Below are 23,582 nucleotides of genomic sequence, written 5' to 3' on the forward strand. Positions count from 1 at the left end.
CAGAGGATCAGCTGACACCGGACCCGGTGCGCATGCGCGGCGGCTCAGGCGCCTCGCCGCCGCGCACGCAGGAAGCACCTGATGCGGGCCAGCGGCCGCTCTTTCAGTTCCGGGTAAAACCTAATTTTTACTCAGTATTATTTATTGGTTTTTGTTGTCTCCCGAAAGAAACGGGGGACGAGACGGCCCCTCCCGCACACAGAAACGTGTGTGTCTGTGTGTGTGTGTGGGGGGGGGTGCTAGGCGCCGCCGCGCGTGATTGGCCGCCGCGCGCCACGTGACGAAAAGCAGCGCCTCCTTCCCTCGCGCTGCTCCTCTCCTTTTCCCCCCTCCCCCCTCCAGCACCCGGCGAGGTCACGCGGGAGATGCCGCGCGGCGCTGCTCCCCCCGCCGCGGCGTAAGGGCGAGGGGCGGGCTCGGCGCGTGCGCGGCCGGCGGCGGGGGCGGGAAGAAGGGAGGGAGGGAGGCGTGAGGGGTCACGGCGGCAAGTGGGTGCGTGAGCGCGCGCGGCGTGAGGTGAGGGGTCACGGCGGGGGCGGGGCGCGGCGCGGACGGGCGGGCGGGCGGCTGCGGAGGCCCATGTGGAGCGGGAGCGGGAGGCTGAGCCGCCAGCGCTGCCCGGGCCGAGCAGGAGCGGGAGGCCGGAGCTGCACCGCCGGGCCCTGCACGCAGCGAGCGCGGACGCCGGCATCCGCCAGGCCGCGGCCGCACCATGAAGGGGTGAGTGCGGGCCCGGCCCGCGGCGCGGCTCGGCTCGGCGCGGCCCGGCCGTGACAGGGCGGTGGCGGCCGCGCCTGCCCGGGCCGCGGCGGCCGCGCCGCTTCCGCCGGGCTCCGGGAGCGGCGCGGCCGTGCTGAGCGCGGGACACGGCCGGGCGCCTGGCAGCCGGCCAGAGCCTCGCCCGCACCGGGGTTGGGGGGCGGCGGAGGGCGCCGAGCGGCGCCCCTCGGTGCTTTTTGCCCCTCTTCGTCTGCCTGAACCCAGCCGAGAACTAGAAACCGCCGTTGTCTCGAGGTTGGGTGAAGCGCTGCTCCGTCTCTTTGAGAGAGAGAGACAGTGATCTGTGTCGGGAGACTGTTTTCAGACTGAGTCCTTTTCGGCATTGAAAAGCCTCTCGTAGTTTTGCTACTTAATAGTACTGTTTCACTTGACGAAAAAGCTTTCTACAGAAGCCACCCTTCCCCTCCCCCCGACTTTAAGTTTTCCTCCATTGCCAGAGTGCGATCTATTTTCGTTCTCGATTCTGCTCCACTGAGCTGGTGAAAAGCCCAGGCTTTCACTTTGTGCTTCTGAGTAGTTGCAGCTTGGGGACTTTACTAAGTCCCTCTGCAAAACGAATCAAGAAAGCAGTCAGTTCCGGGAATGCTGGCCGATTTCATACTTGTCTGGCAATAATGAAGAATTGCTATTTGACCTGTATGAAAAAGCTGCTTGTACTAGAGAAGTTTTTTTTTTTTTTTTTTTTTTTTTTTTTCCTTTGCGGTGCTATTGTTTGTGATCTCTCTTGAATGCTTTTATTGGTGCAAGTCTTTAAGGCTATATCTCTGTGGAAGCTGTATGATGTGGATGGATGAAAATGCGCTGTGTTTTGTATGTGATTTCTCCAGCACGTGGCTTTGGGCCTTGCTTCCCCTCTCAGTGACTCTTGAAAACCTAGGAATTTCAGTTGTGGTTGACCAAAATACTGCATTTCCTACTCAGTAGAGGCAGCGAGGTGTAGTGTTTGAATGTGAGCCTGGAGGCCTTTTAAAGTCCAAGTTCTGTTCTGGAGTCTGATGGTCTGCATGACCTTGTACAGGTCGTTTCGGGGCAGGCTTTTCCATGTTAGGTCAGTTGTCTAATGCACATGTTGTTTGTGTTCTGGAAAATGTGATTCTTTCTGCCTCAGTTTCTTGCTATGTGTAAAGGAAGTTTTCTACAGCTATTTCTTAAAGGAGTATTAAACCAGTCCCTGCTTGAAACTAGGGTTATGCAAGTGCTGGGTGGTATTACTATTCCAGTTTGGCAGCTTAAGGCAGATTGAATGGAAGCTGGAGTGCTTAAGCTTTTTACTAAGAAATAGTAAGGGGTTTAGCTTATTAGCAATTGGGATGAGGTCACAGAGCAAGACTGCTTGATAACAGATACTTAGCCGTTTTTGAAGCCGCTGTAAGCAGCTTCAAACATCAGGAAGGGAGATAAGTATCTGTAGAAAAGAGTTCAGTGATGATTACAAATAAAAGGTAGCAATGAACCAATTCTCAGCTGACATCAGATAGCTGTATTTGGGATCTTGGGCGATTCTTTATTCATCTGTATTACTCTACAAGAAGTGGGGCACCCTGCCTGTTAGTCACTTTAAGTAGAATGACAGAGTATGTGAGATACCAAATGCCACTTCATCTTTGCCTATGATCACTGTTTAACAGCTCTCCTGTTGTCAGAACTTTGTTTCCTCTTATCCTCTGTAGACTCTTCTACTGTTTTCTACAGTTTAGCCCTGCTTTGGCATGTGTGCATGTCGGTGGCAAGTTGAATGACAGAGTTATTCAGGCTGGATGCGTTACGTGGAAAGCTGCCCAGGCATGTCAGGCTAGAGCCACTAAGGTCTCCTGGTAGGTCGCAGCCAGAGCTGTCCGCTGTGCTGCTGAACTCCACTAGGGGCTGGCGCTCGACTCCCTGCTTTGGTTGTGCTTCTCAGGACTTTTGATTTGCGGATTTATTTATTTATTTATTTATTTTAATTTTTGCAACTTCTTTAAAGTAAAATGCCGATAGGCTTTTTGATTCCATAATGGAAATTACAATCAGTACTACTTTTTTTTACTTAAAGGCACTTTATCACTAATTTGATTTTGGGGGGAAGCAGAACTGATCTCTCAAAGGTTCTGCATATTTCTGCTTTTCTGGTACTCCTTCATTTCTTTGAAGAGTAGCACATACCTTTCTAGTCAAAATAGTTAACACCATGCAGCAAGCTTTTCTGTAGAATGAAATCTTTGTACTGAGTCCAGGTGTTCTCTGAAAAGTCAAATTGAAGGAAATAGGCCAACAGAACTCAAATCAAAAAATAACTCAATTCTCTCTACAATGAGAGAATGAAAGGACTAGGTAAAGATTTCAATAGGGAATATATTTAATTACATAGAGATACTCCAGAACAAAAGCAAATATATATTTTTTTTCAATCTAAAAAGATCTGAGAAGATCCTCAAAAAGTAAGTACTGTCAAAAGATTGGGGTTAAATTTGATCTAAAGCTTCAATTCCAAAATGCATAAACTTATGTGTTGTCTGAACGGATCTGATCTGTCCTCAGTATTTAATGCAAAATTGTGGATCAGTTCTTTTGAACAAGCTGACTCCGTCAGAGTATGTCTTCTGGGAGTGCATAGTAGCACTCACCAAAAATGCAGAGGTAATTTTAGGGAATCCTAAGACCAACAACATCAGCTGCAACTATGAACAGTCTGCTTTGATAGAAAAAAATAAATAAAAAGAAACAACAAGGTTGCAGATGTTCTGAAATTTCAGATCTGAAGGAGATTGTGTGGACATTGTGTGTTGCTTACAACCTTCTGATAGCTTTCTGAATTCAGAGCAATACATAGCAAAGACTTTGGTGTTTCTTTTTGAGGTTAGGTGACTACTACTGCAGAAGAGCTCTAATTTCAGGGATGACAAAGATTTTTACATTCTCAGCTGCTTGAAGTCTTGGGTTTTCCCTTTATTTGATGGGTTAAATATCAACTTCTGAACTGATAGTTGCCATTACCTTTCTCCTGTTTCTGTGATACTTGGCACTATATTCACTTTTTTCTCATCTTCTGAATGGTTTTAATAGTTTAGTGACTCACTATGCTTTCCTGTTTTTTCATAAATGTGAATTGAAAAACTGTGGTAATTCACTGTTCTATATGTGAACTTCATGACTCACAAGAGATCTATTTCTTCTTTTTCACTTATTTTATTCTTAAATGTTGTTGTTATTAGTTCTGGAATTCAGAAAGCTAAACTATTTGCATGAGGAAAAATTATCTATAGGAGGGACTCAACTTCAACTGTCTATGGTAATTCTGTTTTTTTTTTTTTTTTTAATAGAGCAGATGTAAATAAAACTCCCTTCTCTGTTGGCTTATCAGTATTGATTTATTTCTTGCTCAAAATTTTTGTTTTTTCATTAAAGTTGTTACACTGCTGCTTTTATGAAATCAGAAAATTTAAATCTTGCATTAGTTCTTGAGCATTTGTTAGTTCCTTTCTGTGACCTCTTAATGCCTTACAGAAAGGGTGCTTTCCTGACCAGTTTCAGTTCAGATGAAGCCTATGAGAATAAGTCATCTAGCCTCTTCATGTTGACCTTGTATAAAAGCCACATTACATAAGGGGTGCAATTCATGACACATGCTCCGTTGTATACTTGTACCTGCTATGTGACAGGGAATATCTGATTACATTATAGAATATGTAGTGTATATACAAGCAGTCCCTGAGTATATGAGCCTCTGTACATGTGTTCTTCTGTGATATCAACCAGGCAGCTCCTCCAGTTTTGGTAGGGAACACTTCTAGTATTGTCATGCAACAGCATGAATTTGGCCATATGATGAAAAAGTGGATGAAAGTGATGTGTTGTCTTAGTAGTGTGTACTACTTGTCTTTAAAAGATCTCTAAGAGATTGCCTCAAAGCTTTTATATATGGTAACCAGCTCTAATGCTGTACAGTTTCTAAGGGTCCTGACTCACTGTCCAGGACCCCTTTTAGGTTAGATACTACACAATTTAGTCATTGCCACAGACAGCCTCATAACCAGGAGGCTTTGCAAACTAGTGCTATTCTAGCTGGCTTTAGAGAAGTGTCATCTTAGTAGGGGAGCATTGAGCATGAACAGAGAAGTAACAAAAGTATAGCTAAAGTACAGTGAATAGTTTAGGCTTAGCACTTGCATCTTTGGTTGTTTTGCTCAAATTCATGAAGTAAGCTCTTCACAGTCCTAATTAAGTTTTTCCTGTTTTTCACTAGAACATGGATTCTTTTTTCTCGCTGTACTCCCTGAGCTCAGTATTACATAGTTTGTGCAGAATTGTTGGTTTGTTTCCATTCACAAGGTACAGTGTGAAGCTTCATGTATGTGGGAGGAAATTCCAGCTTCTCAGAAAACTACTCAATTGTCATGTGTCTTGGTGGCAGGACAGAAAGGATAACTAAGCTTGAAAATTAGTGGTAGGTTCAGAAAAATCCTGAAACTAAGAAATATCAAAAGGTGAGCTGTACTTTCTGCATTTTATTTCTGGGTTAGTATAATAAATACAAATTTTGTCTATATGTATGCTTAGAATTGGCTTAATTTCTTCTAAATCAGATTATTAAAATTCAGTGTAGTTTATGAATGAAGTTTAATTCTGAAACCAGATTAGAAACTCCATAAAGACTAGTGTGGGGATTGCAGTTGCCATTATTTGCTTTATCAAAGCGCCCTAGAATCTAATCTTTGCTATTTAATAGAGTTTGACTGTTAATTTCTTTTCTTTTTTTTTTTTTTTTTTTTTACACATGTACAAGGACTTGCTAGATTGGGACATGCTGGATCCTCTGTCAAAAATGTAATATCTTTAGTTAGCCATTAAATGCCACAGACTATGCTGCCATCTCTTGAAAACAAGACAAATGATGCACCTTTTTCCCCCTTCCCCCCCCCCCATTTTTTGCCACATTATTCCTCAATTTATAAAGGATTTCATGGGTGAAAGTTGAGCCAACTAAATTTATCCAAGTGGATGTGATTCAGAACTTGAAATATTTGCCCATTTGTTCAGACCAATAGTCTGAGAAGGCACTAGTGTGTGTTTTTAATAGCAGGGAGGAAGGGAAAGATGTAAGAAGTCAAATTTTTGTATCTGGTTGGGAATTGGTAGAGAGAAGTGTGGTACCTCTTTGTATCCCTTCTGCTCTAAGCAAAGTAGACAACATTAGGACTTTTTTTCTGCTCCCTAATGAAAGCCAAGAAGGGAAGAAGTGACCTCCATGATGTTTCTGGCAATTTTGGAGGAGCAAGAACTTATGGAAGGGGGAGGTGGAGCAAAGAAGGAAGCAATCTATGCGTAGAAGGCTTGCTGCTTTTTTGGACTCTTGGATTGACCTGAAAACATACAGAAGCATGTAATTGGAATGAGGTAACTGTGTATTTGTATCAAAGAAAGCATGCTGAATTAATTCATTAAAGGAAGAAAATGAGATGAAGCTTCCAAAAAAAAAAAAAAAAAAAAAAAAAACACACTATTGCATTGGGTAACTACAATTAAGACTGAATTTTCATGGGAGCAGAGTAACTTTTTGGTTGGGTTGAAAATGTCATGCAGCATGGTAAGAACATGTTGCACAAAATGATTCCTGAGCTCACTTGACCTTCCCCTCTCAGGCTGCATTTGATTTTGGTCCTTAGCAGACTTGAATCTGGAAAATTTCCCCATTTTCACTATATATAAATATGTAGCTCTTGAACACAAACTTTAATTCAAGAGGAATTCATACTTTTTGAAAACTAGGGAAAGTGTAGAGAAAACAATCTTTAGTGCATTATAACTTAGGTGCTTGCAATGGGTGCTGCCTTAGACATAATAAAGGTAGGCACATATATCTCATTTTGCTAATTTTTTGCGTTATATTCTTTATGTAATGCATGATTTGAAAACCTCAGAAGACAATTCTGAGATTGAAATTCATAGTATGGGCAGGAGATCCATAATGACCTGTCGTGTTTTCTTTACTAAGCTGGTGGACACTAGCACTTGCAAAGAAAGGTGTTTCAGTGACTGATAGAAATAACTCATATGAAGCAGGTAAATGCCTTTTTCCTGATATGTCAGTTCTATCCTGACAAGTTTGTTGCCTAATACAAATACAAAAAACGTCTTTGAGACTGGTGAGCTATATGGATTTATGAAAATGAGACACTTCGTGAACCCAGCGTCATGTCTGTTTTGAATTTGACCTCTGTTCTTACCTGAGGATCATCAAGTACTTCATGAACATTAATTAGTGAAGGTTTGTGATATCCTGGGAGGCAAATAAAGATTGTAACTTTCATATCCAGGCGCACTGAGGTATGAAAAGGGATAGTAATTTGTAACAGTCTCTCAGGGTATCAGTAATGGAGCCACAAAACTAATTTTGGGCTAAGTAATTTCAAAGTGGAGTACTCTGCTTAGACTACGGTCGCATTTCTAAATCTGAATGTTCTTGTCAGCTTAACTGACTTGCAAGGAAAAATGGTTAGACTAGCAGTGGAGAGTTAAGATTTCTGACAGCTCTTTGTCTGCTATATGGTCACAATCATATTGTTTCTTTTTTCACCTTAAATAAGTGTCACACCTGTCCCAGGTGCATCAAAGCTTTTGCCTCATAAGGCGCTTTGAAGAAACAAAGTGTTATAGGCCACTAAGTGATGTACGTATGATTGCTTTTCTATTCTAGACCAGCTGTAATTTATTTCTGACATCTTAGAGTTTGAAAATTCTGACAGCTGTGCATGTTGATTCCTGTTCTGTTATTTGTATCCAACTGTAGAATGATACAGCTTTTTATTTTCTTGGGAAAGTTTATTTTTCTTTGACACTTGTTGAAATGGCATCTCTCTCTCTCTCTCTCTCTTGCATATTCAGACAGCTGAAATCCTTCATAATTGTATGGCTACTTGAGCTTTAGGGTGGCTTGGTTTTGATGTTTTCTTGGATTTTGTAGGATGTTTTTGTTTTGTGTTGTTTGAGATCAGAATTGAGTATAGATTTGCAGTCCGGTAGATCTCTCAAAGAACAGATTTGCATTGGAAAAACCACAAGGCTACTTTATCACAGCTTTGCTTCTTGCAAATGAAGACCAGCCAGTCTTCTGTGTAATGACTGGGCTTTCTAAGTTGAAGGAAAATGAATTGTCTGGATATAATGAAGAAATCTGGGTTCTAACTAGCCAATAATTCTGTCCTTATACAGAAGACAGGCAAGGAGGGGTCCGAAGTGTCTTGTGTATGACATATGTTGGTGAAACCCATTCACATCAAGACCCGCTTAAGTTCAGAGTCTTGCATTTATCTTCCATTAATTCAGTTTCTGAAACTACTTAGCTCTCAAATTCGTCAATCACTCTGCACTTTTGCAATCCAGCACACAACTGAGGTGTAACTTCCAACAGGGTATCAGGTGTCATGCAAATAAATGTTTTGAGTAGTAAATGGGGCTAAAAAGATCAGGGGCTCAGAAGTGAATTGGTAAGACTTTTTGTATGCTAGGCTTGTATTTATCCTTCTGGCTTTCTGACAAGTGAAGCAGAGTAGATTTACAGCCCACAGATCTTCTAGATAATTGAAAACATACTGGTCTACCCGCAATAACTAGACTAACTTGTGTGTCTAGCAAGACAGCTCATCTGCTTTTTTAAAAAAAAGAGAAAAGAAAAGAAAAAGAAAAGGGCTCTTTTGGCTTTGGAGTTGAATCTAAGCAAAGCCACACCCTTCAGGTCTATAGCTTTCATAGCTCTGCTTTGGTTTTATTTTATGGGAGTGGATTATCCTGTCTAGACTCCTACTTTAACTTGGAAGCCAAAATAGAAGCAATAAAGCTAGCTGGCTGCTTAGTGGGTTACAAACTTTCTCTCAAGTCCTCTAATTTGTTACGGCTTTTTTCTTCCCCGCGCTCCCTCTTCTGACGGTTCCATGATACCTCAAGCAAACTTTGAAGGTTGCAGATACGTTGCTGCTAAATTTAGAACACCAGATTCTTTAAATAAGTCTAAGCCAAGCTATCAGTTGCACAGAGATCTGTTTCAGTCAGGCACATCCCTCTAGGGAGAGACTTGAACTATTTAAAGTTGAATGAGACTGAGATTCTTACAGTGTTAAGAAACTTGGAATTTCCCCTTTTTCTCCTTAATGTTGATTCTGAAGTAGTGTTTGGAGCTTGCTATTCCCTATGACTGAATTTGTTTTTCTTCTTGAACGATAACTGTGGAAATTGACTTTTTTGAGCTATTGTTTCATATACTACTTCTCCTTTGGTGTACATCAAAAGGCAAAATTCAGCCTTAGTGTAAGCAGGTGCTAATATCTAATTTAACATGTGTTGCTTTCACCAGTCTAAATTTAAGCCATTGTAGGAAAAATAGTAGGCTGCAAATAGAGGAATGCATTTGCAGGAGAATGGATTGGATTGTATTTGGTCCTACAAAAAAGGAAGTTTTTCTGGCAAGTGCTTGAAGAATTTCAGGGCACCACATACAAGAACAGGAGTGTTAATGCTGGTGTTCTGGGCATGCATCCAGTTCTAGTAACTATTACGTGTCATGTCATTAAATTCCCACTTCCGTTCTGATTTCATGGATCCCTCTTCACTTCCACTCTTGCATGGTTGGGCAGTGTTGCTGCGTGCTCTTAAAGAACATCTCTACTGTGCACACCAGAAACAAGTTCACTTCAGTAGTGAAGTCCGAGTGCATTTTTTGTAGTTACTGAGCCATTAGCATCTTGCAGCTATGAGAAAAGCAATTGTAGACCAAGAATGTGTCAGGAAAGATGTTCCAGTAGAGACAGGTTATTCCCACTGTACAAGGCAGTAGATTGTATTTGGGGTTCTGTGAACAGTTCTGTTCAGCCACGTTTAAGGAAAATCAGTTTAAATCTGAAGGAATGCAGAGAAGAGTTTGTATGACACTAGTAGGAATCAAGAGCCAGTCTTACAGAAGGAGGCTAAGAGTTTGGCATTAGTTAGAAGAAGGAAAGGTAAATGAGGGCATGGCAGCTCTCTGAAAAGATGTAGGCTGCGGAATAGGGTATATTGGTACACACCAGCTACTGAAGCTAATGAACAAAGAGAGCATATAGATAGAACTTGAATACGTCTAGAATGGAAATCAGAAGAAAGTTTACCTGAGGAAAAATAATGGCTTGAACAGCCTTGAAACAGAAGAAATCTAAGAAGGTAGTTTTTCATCTAGAAAAGGTACATATTTGTAGAGTACTATTGGCTTATCGTATCACGCCTGTTACTAGAGTCCCATGTTCCTCCATGTTCAAAGCAGTTCATGAGAGAAACTTGAGGTGGCTGACTTGATCAAGAAGCTTTGATACCTAAGATAACTACAATTGACTGTTGCTTCCTCTTGGGGGGGGCTATTTGAGATGTCAAATGCCAGTACTAAGTGTATATCTTTTCAAAATTATTATTGGAATAATAGAATAAAATAACCTGTTAAGGTAGGGACATGTCCCTTCTGAGCGCATGAGACTCTTTACACATCTTTTTATGCTCTCTCACTTGCTAATTTGAGCTCAGGATTTACATTTTCTATTTACAGCAGTAAAGGATAGGTATTTCTGATACAACTTAGATTGAGTTGGAAAACACAGGACTGGCCTAACCAAACTTTGACTGATACAATAAATGTATGTTACTACTTTGGCTGAGAGGTAACTTGAGGAAATGCATCTACTTTTAACCAGAATTAAAAAAAAAAAGTTGCTATTAGTCCAGTGAAAAGAAAGGAAGTACTCGCTGTGCACATTTTCCCATAAGTTCCCATAAGTGCTCCCCAGGAGCACAAAATCATCTAGACACTGATCCCTCTGCTCCTTTTGCAAGCTACTTTCAGAAGCAGCTTAAATTGGGGTAGGCTGGCACTTGTGCTCAAGAAGCAGTCCTGCCTCTGGCAATTTTTTCTCTTCCTTATGCTAGCAGAAGACAATGTGGCAAACCTAATCAGAGGACTGATGTGGTTTAAAACTAAATTAGTTTTAATTGGAGTTGGTTCACCACATCGTTGCACAAACCTTTGTGGCAGCAACAGGGGAGAAATGATTAGTTCAAGGACAGCAAGATTGCTTCTTTCAGCAGGAGTGCCAGCTTTCTGTTGTTTTTTATTTGAGGGCCTAGCTGCACTTTTGCTGCTCTGTGTTCAGGCAAAGTGAACTCTCATGATGCTGCTCTTGCCTTCTGTGTGCTGTTTTTTACTCATTAAAATTTTTGTGTATAATGGATGTGGTGCTGATTTAATCAGCTAGAGCTATATGTTAAAACAGTTTATTGTTAAAACAAGTGTATCTAGCATATTGATTTGTTTCCTGTAGTGGTTCTCGAGCTTTTATAACCTGATTCTCCAGGATAAATTCCTGGCCCAACTGCAATTCTTGAAGTTGGAAGAGACAGCTAGTAAAAGAGCACAGGATGCAGGCTGAAAGAGATGGCATGAGCAGCAGTGAGTGTGTCAACTAGTGTGTGTGTGTGTGTGTGTGTGTGAGAGAGAGAGAGAGAGGCAGGGAGCCCAGGGGCTCTAGGAAATAGTTTCAGTAGTAGGTGGCTGGAAGGTGCTGTTGACTTGTTTTTTCTGTTGTGATGCCAGGTTGAGAGGTGATATCCAGGCTCAGCAGCTCTGAGAAACCGTAGACTCTGTTTCTGCAAATTGGAATTTTTTTTTTGTTTTGTTTTTCTTACCTATCTGAAACCATCTTGGTGAAGGTTCATCTTCTTGCCCTGTCCCGTTCTCAGCCATCTCCTCCTGGCAGCCCCTTGATAATATGTTCTTGTTCTGTTGTTCTTTCATCAAAATATTTCAGTGCTTGGCCCATTGTCTTCTCATGTCTGATTTCCTGCTTCAGCAATGGCTAACTAGTTTTAAAATACATACTAGAAAGTGCACAGAACCTGACAAATTGTTTATGTTAGAGATTTTTGCTAAAGTGTGGGGAGGGTCTTACTCTGTGACAACTTTATCATGGGTTCATCATAAGAGTTCAAGCTTCAGTGTTTCTGATATACTGAAGCTTGAATTTACTGATACAGAAAAGATCTCACAAGTGCCGCCAATGTTCAAGGTTAAATCTTTTGAACAGGAGAGGTGGACTTTTAAGGAACTGAATGTGAATGTGAGGTTTTCTCTTCCCTTACTGACTTCCTACTCTGCAGCCAATCTGACCTGATTGGGGAGCTGGTTCCTGCTCCCTTGGGCATCTACTCTGATGCAGACTGCAGCAAAAGAAGCTGCTGCCACTTCTCTTCGCTCCTACTGTAGGGTTATTAAGGTGCTCTATTCCAGCACAGCTCTCTTCCAGGTACAAATATGCCCAGGAAACCCACGTGCCTCAACATGAACAGTTCTGTTCCTGTCCTTTGTGAGAAAAGGTATCAGTGATGCTGGCTAGGATGAGAGAAGGGCACAACTTGCCGCCTGCATGCTTGAAGAAGCTCTTCCATGTAGGCAGAATAGCTGTGCCAAGCTGGGCCTAAAGCAAGTATTAAAGTTACTTCACTGCCTAAAAACTTTATTATCATTTGATAACATGCTTGTTTATGATGGCAATGCTTTTGTGGTGTCAGGAGATCATCCATTGCTAGGTCTGTGCTTTGTGTTGGAGTATAACTATCCAAGCGGCTTGCACAATTGGTGATATGTAAACGAAGGAATATTAATATTTAGAGCAAAAATAATTTGAAAGGTGAATGAGAAGGCTGTGAAGCAAAAGAATAGCAGTAGGAATCATGGAGGAGAGACGCTGCAGCCCATCTCAGCGGAATATCTCATTTTAGCTAGGAACTTTAGAATTATATCCTATTGCTGCTGCTCTTGACATGGTTGAGATGTAAGAATATGGAGACTAATGCTGGTTTTATCGTGTTTGAGATTTCTGTTGAAGAACATGTACTACCCAGTTCTCATGGCAGGTCTGAAGAGAATACCATACAGCTGGAAGGACCAGGCAAACTAGAAGGACTGACAGCTTAGAGATTATCCATGCAGTCAGAGGAAAGGTGGACCTGTTCTGAATGGTATGGGAAGATTAAGAGCTGGCTGGAACAATCTATAAGTACCCATACTAGGATGAGATGCCTGATACCAAAGGGCTTTTCTGATCTGTTTGGCAAATATACGACAATAGGTTAGACAATGAAGTCAGAAAAGTTCAGTATGTGAATGCCACCATTAATTTTAAGTAGTTAGAGTAATTAACTGGAATATGTTAATGTGATGGAGAGGTACAAGATCATCAGTACTCCTTTAGTTGAAACTGTAGATTGTTCTGTAAAAGACAGACCCTAGCTACAAACTGTTAGACCTCTGCAGGACTCACTAGGAGCGAATGTGTCTGTATTGTAGGTGAATGGGCGCTGCTGATTTTTGATATGTAAGGCTTTGCAGAACTGAAGACTCTTCTGTAAAAGAAAAGCAGAAAGTAGGTGTGAGTACAGGTTATAATTCTTGAAGTAAATGTTAAAGGCTCCATTCCCAAAGCTTTTGCTGATAGTTATGTAGGCTGCAGTACAATCCCCAGAAAGCCTTGTGTATTTATACCATCATTGACAATAAGTGACAACTGAAATTGATGTGGTGACTAGAGTGCTATTTTTTTATATTTTTAACATGTAATCAAGGTCAGTTAGTAAAACAGAGACAGATCTCAGCTTTGTTTAGTACAGTGTTTGAAGACTAAGAATTGTTGGATATTAAATCTCCTTTTTGTTTCACTATATCATGTAGGCTGATCTGTGCTATTTTCTCCTAGATAGCAACCAATTTGAAAAACAAGCAACTAGGTACCAAAAACATCAGAGGTGGAAAGCAGCTACTGTATATTGTCAAACCTTGCCATACAAGTATCTTTATAAAACTACCTTTTTGAAAACATAATTTGGATTGAAAGAAAATCAAACTGCAGCTTTAACAATTATTTGGGCAGAAAACAATCTGGCTACATGTATGTTTTCAGTAAAACAAGGCCACAGACAAACCTGGAATTGTGTGCATTTGTTGCTTGGTATACCCTGGATTTGTACCTGCCTTCAAACAATGTTGACCCTTTGGAGAAAGAGTTTGATTAGCTAGTAACTACATAGTCTTTTATTTTTCATGTTGTAGTCAATCTTTGCTGAATCTACCATCCTGGGGTATCTTTCTATAGCCAAGAAATTGGCTTGATAACATGAACATTTCTACTTGTCTTTTTTTTCTTTTTCTTTTTCTTTTTTTTTTTTTTTTTTTTTTTTTGGGGGGGGATACGTAGTGTCTGTTGGGAAGTTAATTTTTTAAAAAGGAGAAGCTTGATATATTTCATCTCAGTATAATACAGCACAGTACTAGTATTTTGAGATGGTGGTTCTGCTCTCAGTCAACAGCAAGAATGACTTCAGAGATAATCATAATTAATGCATGTATCACCTTGACAGTGGCACACTTAAATATTAGCAGGCTTAGCATGAGTGTTTTGTTGCACATAACATTGTTGCTTTTTAGTGGCAGGTGTCTAGTAATGACTTGTATCTAAGCATCTATGCATCTAAGCATAAGCCTCATCTTAAATTAAGACTGTCTTTAAAGCATAGTTAAAACTTTATTTTCTTGGTCTCTGTTATAGCTATGTGACTTTACTCATTTTTTTTGTGTGTGTGTGTGTGTGATCTTGGTGATCTGTGAAAAAATTAAGGGGACAAAACTGAGGTCAACACTCCTACAGAGATTAATACTCTTCTGAATGTTCTCCTGTCTCCCCCTCCCCCCCAATAAAACCACATATGTACTATTATGTGTCAGTGTTAAGTGTGGCCTGAGGAACTTCTGACTGTGTAGTACTGATTAAAATTGGGTTTTGGAGTTAAAGCAACCACCAAAACTTAGCTGTGTGCATTGGGCATTGCAGCGATGGTTCAAATATGTGTTGAACTGATTATTAAGTTGGGCAACTGTATATGTATAAATAAAATACATGCATTATTTTTTTCTTGTATTTTAAAATATTTGACTGTATCCGATGTTAAGCACATCTTGATTTGTTCCAGTAGCCGGATCGAGCTGGGAGATGTGACGCCACACAACATTAAGCAGCTGAAGAGGCTAAACCAGGTCATTTTTCCTGTCAGCTACAATGACAAGTTCTACAAGGATGTACTGGAGGTTGGCGAACTAGCCAAATTAGGTACAAATGTTCTTGCCAGTAACAGTGGGCTATAGTGGCAGAAAGCTCATCAATGCAGTCAGTGACTTTGAGTAGTAGATCATTTTATTCTGTTGTTAACATAATGAAAAGTAACTGTTTGGAAACCCCAGACAGAGCTGCAGTCTCAAGCTTGAAGTGTTTGTATTCTAAATAGATTTCATTTTACTGGAAATAAGTCTGTTTCCTATTAAAACAGGAAACTTGAGATGTGTGCTGCCAGCTTACATCTTTAAGTCATTGCTAGCTGGTTTGAACTCTAATAAGCTAATTGCTCTGTCGGAGCACCATTGGAAACTTCACTTGTAAAATGTCAGCCACAATCTATGATTTTATCCAGTACGTAAGAATCGGCAATAGGAAAGGAAAGATCTAGGGCATAAATGAAAGAGTTGTATGCAACAGTTTGAGACTCGTGACTAATAACACTATTGCTTCCCTCTCTGCCAGCCTATTTCAATGATATTGCAGTGGGAGCAGTGTGCTGTAGGGTGGATCACTCCCAGAATCAGAAGAGGCTGTACATCATGACACTTGGATGCCTAGCACCCTACCGAAGGCTAGGAATAGGTAAGGAGGAGCTTCCTTCATATCTGAGTCATCAAAGAAAGCTCATTGCTCTGCAGCCCTCTCAATGCCCTTTCAGAGTCTTCTGCTATTTTAAGCAAGAGAGGGTCTTAATGCTTTCAGAACAATGATCGCTCCTTTTTGGAAGAGACTCTGGGGAAAGAATATGAGTTGATAGGCTCATGTTTTCTTGCCCTTCAGAAGTGGACTTTCTGTAAGACTTTCTAATTCAGGATTTCACATATTCTTTTAATCATGTTATCAGCCTGTCATGTAAATAACTCTGCTTTTATAGATGTGAACATTAAAGCACAGAGCGATGACGTAATTTGTCAGAGACATGAAGGAAAACATGGAGTCCTTCATCAGGTTAACTCTTAACCATTCAAAAAGAAAGTTTTTTCTAATTGTTATTTATTGTAGCTTTCCATTACTACAAATTATTGCTGCTCACAGGTGGCACCTGTTTTCTATCTATATCACAATGTGTAGTTTTCTTATTGTTGCAGATCCATAGGCCACATCGATAATCAAGACTTTACAGTAATCTGTTTTGAACAAACTGGAACCAAAAGTTAACTTTATTTTAAATACTTTTACTCGGTCTTTTATCAGAAAAAGTGAACAACATTGTCACTGATTTGTATATTTTTGACCATATCATGAGCTGAGTTTGAGACTTGAAGCTAGCTTTTAGATACGGTGCTTCTTATGTGTGCTTCGGGGCTGTATTGTTTTTTTTCCCCAAAAAAAGAAACAAAAGATAAGTTTTTTTTTTTTGAGCTGTCAGAAGATAGGAAGTATGGATAGACTAGATTTGATTTGCCTTTTGTTTCAGTAAACTCCCTGCATGCATGAGCATATAAAAATCATACACTGTTTAGAGAGTTGATTTATTAAAATTCAAGGTTATTTTAAAATTTTTTCAAGATGTCTGCAAAAAGCTGTTCTAAGTACCTTTCCTTTAAATTTAAAGGCATCTCCTGTTTACAGTGATGATTTTGCAAGGTATCTTCCTTGCAGCTAATACTTTTGCAGTTCGAACTTACTAGATTTTGATGCTCACAGATGACATCTTCAAACTAAATTTTATTTTCTGATTTTAGAGCATAGTACAAATGCTCTCAGCATATGCCCTGTTGTTTTAGCCTACCTACTGTTACTTGCCTCTGCGCACAAAAGCACTTAGTAAATATGTACTTGACTGTGCACTTCTGGTTTTGTTAAATATTTCTTTTACCTCTTGGCAGGAACTAAAATGTTGAATCATGTCTTAAACATCTGTGAAAAAGATGGCACTTTTGACAACATCTATCTGTAAGTAAATGACTTGCTCTCATGCATTTTAGGAGAGGTGCCAGAGGCATATTTGGGAGTAAAGGGAGGGGGACACAAAAGCATTTAGCATCAATTTCAGTGGGCCCATGGGTCAAATAAAACATTTTGTGTTGTAAGTATTATAACGAAGCCAGAGATTGCATTCTGGGCTTGTGGTGTGTTGCTGAGAAAACTAAGAGTTTGCTTGCTTTAGAAAGGCTTTTGTAAATCTGCTGAATTTCAAAGCAATTTAGTTGCAAGTTAACGATCAATAGCAGGATGACACCATGTTTAAAGATTTTTCTTTTTTTTTTTTAGAGTATTTTTTTATATATATAATGTTCTCAGAATGGAAAATACTGCAAGTCTTCTATGTAATTTTGCTGCATTTGCTGTCTGTCTTTTATGACGCTAATGTGTGAGCATCAGATCAGATGTGTTTGCAAACATTCTAGGTTTACATGCAGGCTTGACTGCTTATTCCTGTTCTTGCACTGTGCTAGGTCAGCTGTCTGTGCAGCAACACAGTAAACTGTGTCAGCAACCTGATCCAGTTGGGGAAATGGGTTTTATTTTTGTTTTTTCTGTTTTTTTTTTTCTTCTTTTTTTTTTTAATCCACTACATGGCTATGTGAGCACTTGGGGTGATGCAGAAATGAGAACAAGCACTAGGGGAGAGGACAAGGCTGCTTAAAATGGCACCATCATCTTAATAGATCCCTATGGAACAAACTAGAGCCTAAAATCCATAGCAACTAAAGCTGATGTAAGTGCGAAATGCCACAGCTTTGCTTTCTCTCTTTGTTGGCTACATACTTCTGCCTCTTCCTGTGCACTGATGCCTATGTGATTACCTACTGAGCTGGATCAGTTTTGGGCCAGATCACCTCTCTGAGCCAGCTTTCTTTCTCGTCCCCCATTCCCTAGTTATTCAGTACAAGTAGGATGCACTGGTATGGACAGGCCCACAGCAGCTGTGGCTTGGATTAACTTACGCTGCCATGGAACTGCACCCTGAATTCTGGACTTTGTAAGATGCTTAGTGAGGAGCATTTCATACCCTGATATCGCTAGGTAGTGACTTGTTCCATAAGCTCAGTCCTGCTCTAGCAGGGAGGTGAAAATTTTTCCACATTCTCTGCTATCATACCTTTGTGCCCCCTCTGTATGAGAGAGACAGGTATTTTAAAGAGGAGTCGGATTAAAGCTGCACTTGGATTGTATTCTTGCTCTCTTCCCCCAGAGGAAGTGATGATAAACTCTCTCAGGTGCTTGCTAATCAGCACATGGTTTTCTTTTGGCTTTTAACACTGCTATGTGCACAGTGGAGGAACTGTTTGCTGTTTTTAATGCAAAAAAACAGGTCCTACATAATCCTTTCTTTCCAATACCAGAGTTGGATTCTAGGGTGATAATCAGTAGCTCCTAGAGCTGGACATAACCAAATTTGATAGTGACTTGTTGGTTTTATTGCTGTATCTGTTACTTGTGTATCTACATACTGAACATAATATACTCCTTCAGCATGTAATTTGGTGTCAATGGCTAAATTTGTCATTACTATGAAGTTTCCTTTTAGATATTTGGTCTTTATTGGGCTTAATGCTAAGTGGTTTTTTTTTTTTGTTGTTGATCTGCTGTTGCTTCTAGAGTTGCTTTGGTTCTATGGTTGTTCTATGTAGCATGTTGTCATGACAGTGATTCATAAGTTTGTACAGTGTCCGCTGAATTTGGGGAGCACGTAACACTTGTTGCTGAGCCAAACTTCTTTTTTTGATAATTGTGAAACTTGTGAAAATAAATTACTTAGTTGCTCAGAATGAAGAACTCATGGCTGTTTGTTTTGGAGGCCTTGAAATTCCTGGAACATGCTAGCAAGATCTATAAAACTCTGAGGAATAAAGGGGGAAAGATTTTGTAAGGCCATAGGGCTTTGTTGTGCCCTTATAGTTTTATGAGATGAGGAAGGAAGAGTAGCAATGAGCATGGCGTTAAAATTGTATCAAAAAGCATATTAAAACCATCAGCAGTATTGTGTTGCAGTACATATGGTAGGGATCATCACTCAGACTGTTTAGGGTCATCCGAGGAGTGTTACTACAGGAAGCTAAAAATTGACTCTACAGTGAAACTAGATAATATATTTCCACAAAATATCTGTGATTTCCAGATTAAGAAAAGATGAAATTACTAAGCTTATAATACTTCAAGCCCTCTGCTATTTGTGTTCCTTGAGATAGCTTCACTGAGGGAAGTACTTGCCATTTCGTCTCAGAATGATTGCCAAAGGGGATCTGGGAACTGTGTGTTAGTGCAGGATTAAATTGAGAAGACCAAATTTCCAGTCCTGAACTGTAAAAGCTACACCATTGTTCCTGTCTCTGTTTAGATAACTCTTTTTCTTATCCTACTTGTACTCTTTATCCTTTGAGAATTCTGAGTGTGGAGGCAGCATATTGTATCACAGAAAATTCTGATACCTTTCTCTGTATCCTCCTTTCTGTCCCAGGCATGTCCAGATCAGCAATGAGTCAGCAATTGACTTCTACAGAAAGTTTGGCTTTGAGATCATTGAGACGAAGAAAAACTACTACAAGAGGATAGAGCCAGCAGATGCTCATGTGCTGCAGAAAAACCTCAAAGCCCCTTGTCTTGGCCAGAACGCAGATGTGCAAAAGACCGACAACTGAACAAAACCCCAACGAACATTTTCTTGCACTTGCTTGTCGCCAAATACGGAAAGAGAGGCCTATTGGTTTTTTTTGTTTTGTTTTGTTTTCACTCTTCATCCTCCTATTTTTTTTTTCTTGACCTCTCTCCAACAAAATGTTATGCTTCTTCCAAGGATTGTCCAATCATGTTTGGGATTTTTTTTTTTTTAGCTCTCCTTCTTTCTAATTTTTGTTGAGGTGGGAAGAGGTGTGCAGATCTCTTTAGTTTGGGGTGTGGAGGACTCGAAAAGGTTTTCCTAATGGCAAGTTTCTGTCAGAGAATTCTCTCTTTCAGTAAGCAGAATGTAAATCTGAGTAGAGAAGGGAAAAGCAATATCTTGTCCTTTGACTCCTACATTGTTATTTTTCTTTTTATAACCTACAGGGTACTTTAGCACCCCCCACACATCTTTGAATGTTACTTCAGCAATTCCCATTCTTCCTCTAATTCCCTCATCTCAAAAAAAGTATGTTTAGTTCTTCCCAATAGTTTTGAGTTTGAGTATGGCTTTTTCCTCCATCTTTTGCTGAGGAGGGCAGGCTACTTTACCATACCTTTTCACTCTGCCTGGGCTCATTTTTTGATTTTTTTTTTTTTTTTTTTTTTTAAGTACTACTCCTCACCCAAGCTGGTGCTACATTTCTTGACTGTGTGAGAAGAGGATTCAGATTGGTCTTTGTGGTTTTCCTTATTTTCATTTACCTGACTCTTAGCAAACTTCTGCCAGAGTAAGAGTTTGAGCTGGTGTTGGTAAGAGTCACCTCATAAAGGTATGAATCTTGAGACAAGAGCCTTGTTTTAAAAATGGATGAAAATACTGTAGGGCCCATCAAGAGTCAGTTCTATCTGTGTTGTTGGGATAGCAATGGTGACTGACTGTTTTACCCACTTTGATCACATCAGTGAGTACCTCTCTCCAGAAAATTTTGTAACAGCTACTAAATCTGTGGTGACAAATCTAAGATGGGGCAAGGGTTGAGGAAACCAGGCAGCAGGACTGAGAAGGCAAACAACAATCTGACCCTAATCACATAACTTTGCAGGGGTCTTCTGGATTTGCTTTGGATCTGCTTAGCTTGCTGTGTTTATATGCTCCTTAGAGAGGAAGTGGTTAAGAACTGCATGTTTTACTCCTTTGAAGACTACTTCCCCCCCCCCCCCCCCCCCGTTCCCTTCCTCCTTTAAGTGGTAATGATGCAGTTCTTGTGAGAGGGTGTTCCATGAAGCACCAGAGAAAGCAGCGTATATTAGGTTTTATGGGTTTGGAAAATAGGCTGACTGGCTTCTTCCTAGTACTGTAATCTCAAAGCTACAGTAAATTCTACTAAGCTCTGCTTTGCATCCTTTCATGCTTTATTTGCGTGAATGTCAGTGCTCCTTTCTATGCACTGCTGCCAGCAATTTTGTGTATGCCATTACAAATTGAACTTGAGCTTGGACTCCTCTCCAAGCAGCTGGGAAAGTGCACTGAGCTGAGATATCATCAACCTGCCCCATTCCCCAAGTAGATATTAAACTGCATTCCATTCCTGTTACTTTTTTTTTTTTTTTTTTTAACAAAACACTTTAAATCTGCATCTTGGATTCATCTGCTTTGAAGCCTCCAACCTATAGTGCACATTGCAGCATACATCTTGTTGGCAGGTGCTGTCCTGTCATTTTACCGTGACTTGGGAACCAAGGATTTCAAGATAGGAATTGTGCATGGAGCTAGGGAGGGTACCCCTCGTTCTGTATTATGCAGCCTTTGATACCTGAGGGGTGACAAAACAAGCTACTCCAGAATTACTACCACTTTCCCGGAGGTGTGTAGTGTTTCTTGGAGTGCATCTTGACAGATGTATGCTGGAAAATGGCTACTCTTATTTGCTGGGTTTGCACTAATTGAGTCTTGGTGATGGGCAGATCTGTAACAACAGAAGCCTTTCTGCATGGCCTGAGCACCTGTGTTTGCAACACTCTGTAGCAGACTCTGGCTAGAAAGATGTAAACAGTTTCCTGGGCCAGAGAACCTAGTTTTGAGAAAAAACTTACTTTAGCGCTGCTAGGACCTGCCTGCACTGGTTATGTTGGCAGTTCTGGCATATTTCTAAAAGGGGATATATTGAAGCACAATTAGCTTGTCATATGCCAACATAGTTTCCCTGGCCATCTGTAGACTGAACCAAGAGGAATATGTGGAGAGAAATAGTATTGTATTTGAGGATATTTGTGCAGCACAGCTGTAACTCAGACCATAGCTGCCTCTGGTGCCAAGCAAAGTGCTCTTCATTCTTCTAGAACTAAGTGGTAAGTGTTTGGGTTGGGTAGATGGGTGTGGGGATATGAACTCTTAGGATTTGCTGTTGTTGTAGGCTTCCACAAATCAGTGTGTTTCACAGACAGTTTTCCTTCAGGTTTAAAAGTATGAGTCTGATGTCTGAATTTACTTGGATTAACCTTTGTTTCTGTCTCTTTTTGCTTTGGGCTGCCATCATTCTATGAATGTATCCCTGAAAACAATTCTTAAAACTCCTACTCCATGGCAAACCTGCCTTGTAACTTCTAAAAGAGTATTTTGTAGGAGGTGGAAGGGAGACTAACCACAAATCTAAGACTCCTTTTCCCAGGCTATTAATCCTGGAAAACGGTTGTTGAATCTTGAATATGAGGTTTAATCTAAATCTCTTAGAAAGCTGTGTCCCTGTACATGGATAAGGGAGAGTGAAGGTCAGTTGTTCTGAATGACAAACAGTTGTATTTTATTAGTTGATCAACCGTTTTGGATGTGGGAGGAGAACACTGTATCTTAGTGCTGTTATCTGAAGACACTGAAATTGTGTGAAGTATGAGATTACTGCAGAGAACTTTGTTACTTTGTATGTTGCTGCAGCAGGACTTCCTCCTAGCTTGAAAATAACAGCTTATGAACAACAAAATTTCTGAAAAGTTGGGAATTTCAGTGGAGGAAATAAAAACCACCAGCACTTCCTCTTCTGGATGAACATCTAGCAAGAAAAATGTATGTGACTAACAGCTTTAGAGTGTAAATTGTGTATATACGAGTTATTCCTGAATCTCTGCAACTAGTTTTGTCATACGTCGGTTGAAGTATGATATTACCTACAAAGACTCCTATTAGAGGAAACTGTGGTACAGGGGAAGAAGAATCATCCAGGAGAGATATCCCTCATTTTTTGGGAGGGGGAAGGGAGAGAATTTATTTTGTGTATACAGAAACTGGCTGAGTTTACATGATGCAGCTAATGGTTAAACCTGCCAATTAAATATGACATACTGTTACAACTGAAACAAAGTTATGTGATATTTTGTTAATTCTTGATGGTGCCCTGTGATGTCTAGTAAAAACTGAATCCCCAAAACATGCATTATATTGTCCCCCATGTTGTAATCCAGGGTCAGCTGCTATGCACAAAGTCTGTGTTTTGTAAAGTGTTTGCTGACTTGGATGTTTCTTCTGAATCTGCAACTGCTTCCTAATTAAATTGACTAAGACTACCCCTGGTCTCTTGAGTTAAGATTTAGTCAGAGGTATGCTGTGTGCAGTTGACAGATGCATTCTCAATGTTACAAGTTCAGTTGTAGGGGGAGCAAATTATTTTCAGATAAGATGGTCCATTTTTAATCTATATCATTGCCCTTGTTGTGCATCAGGAGCATGTTTTTGTTTTTCTCAAACTCTTTAGAAATACCGTTCAGAATAAACGTGCACTATTTGAGTTATGTCATTCATGACTTGTGTGCATTTTGTTTGCAGTCCATCTGTTTTCTCTGAAATCAGATGTAGGACATTCATCAGGTACTTCACAGACTGTGAAACTCTGAAATTTCTAATGTGAATTGGGCAGCTGTGATGAATGCTGCGTGCCTCTGATGACTGAGGAAAGTGGCATTTCTGAAGTCACGAGCCTTTTCTTGGAAATCCTCAGCTTTTTGTGGGTGGAGGGAGAGGGGAACAAGAGCTATCCTGTAGTATATTCACATCAAATAATGAGTGATCTTGAAACAAATGGACCAGGCATCAAAAACTCGGTGTTT

At 40.4% G+C, this 23,582-nt stretch overlaps 1 protein-coding gene across 5 annotated transcripts; it reads left to right on the forward strand.

Annotated features, from left to right (window-relative positions):
• The first annotated feature begins 60 nt into the window (after positions 1 to 60).
• On the forward strand, positions 61 to 23,272 carry NAA50 (N-alpha-acetyltransferase 50, NatE catalytic subunit). 5 transcript variants are annotated; one of them, XM_062594996.1, is made up of 5 exons: positions 61 to 113; positions 14,797 to 14,930; positions 15,399 to 15,518; positions 16,766 to 16,832; positions 19,342 to 23,272. In XM_062594996.1, the coding sequence occupies exons 1-5, from the start codon at positions 82 to 84 to the stop codon at positions 19,520 to 19,522; spliced, it is 534 nt and encodes a 177-aa protein (XP_062450980.1). In that variant the 5' UTR covers positions 61 to 81; the 3' UTR covers positions 19,523 to 23,272. The 5 variants fall into 5 exon arrangements, with proteins under 5 accessions (XP_062450980.1, XP_062450969.1, XP_062450989.1 ...); XM_062594985.1 differs by having other exon boundaries at positions 72 to 113; positions 14,794 to 14,930; XM_062595005.1 differs by lacking the exon at positions 61 to 113 and adding an exon at positions 344 to 397.
• The last annotated feature ends 310 nt before the right edge of the window (positions 23,273 to 23,582 follow it).

The sequence above is a fragment of the Rhea pennata genome, chromosome 1, assembly GCF_028389875.1.
Source record: "Rhea pennata isolate bPtePen1 chromosome 1, bPtePen1.pri, whole genome shotgun sequence".
Taxonomy (NCBI): Eukaryota; Metazoa; Chordata; class Aves; order Rheiformes; family Rheidae; genus Rhea; species Rhea pennata.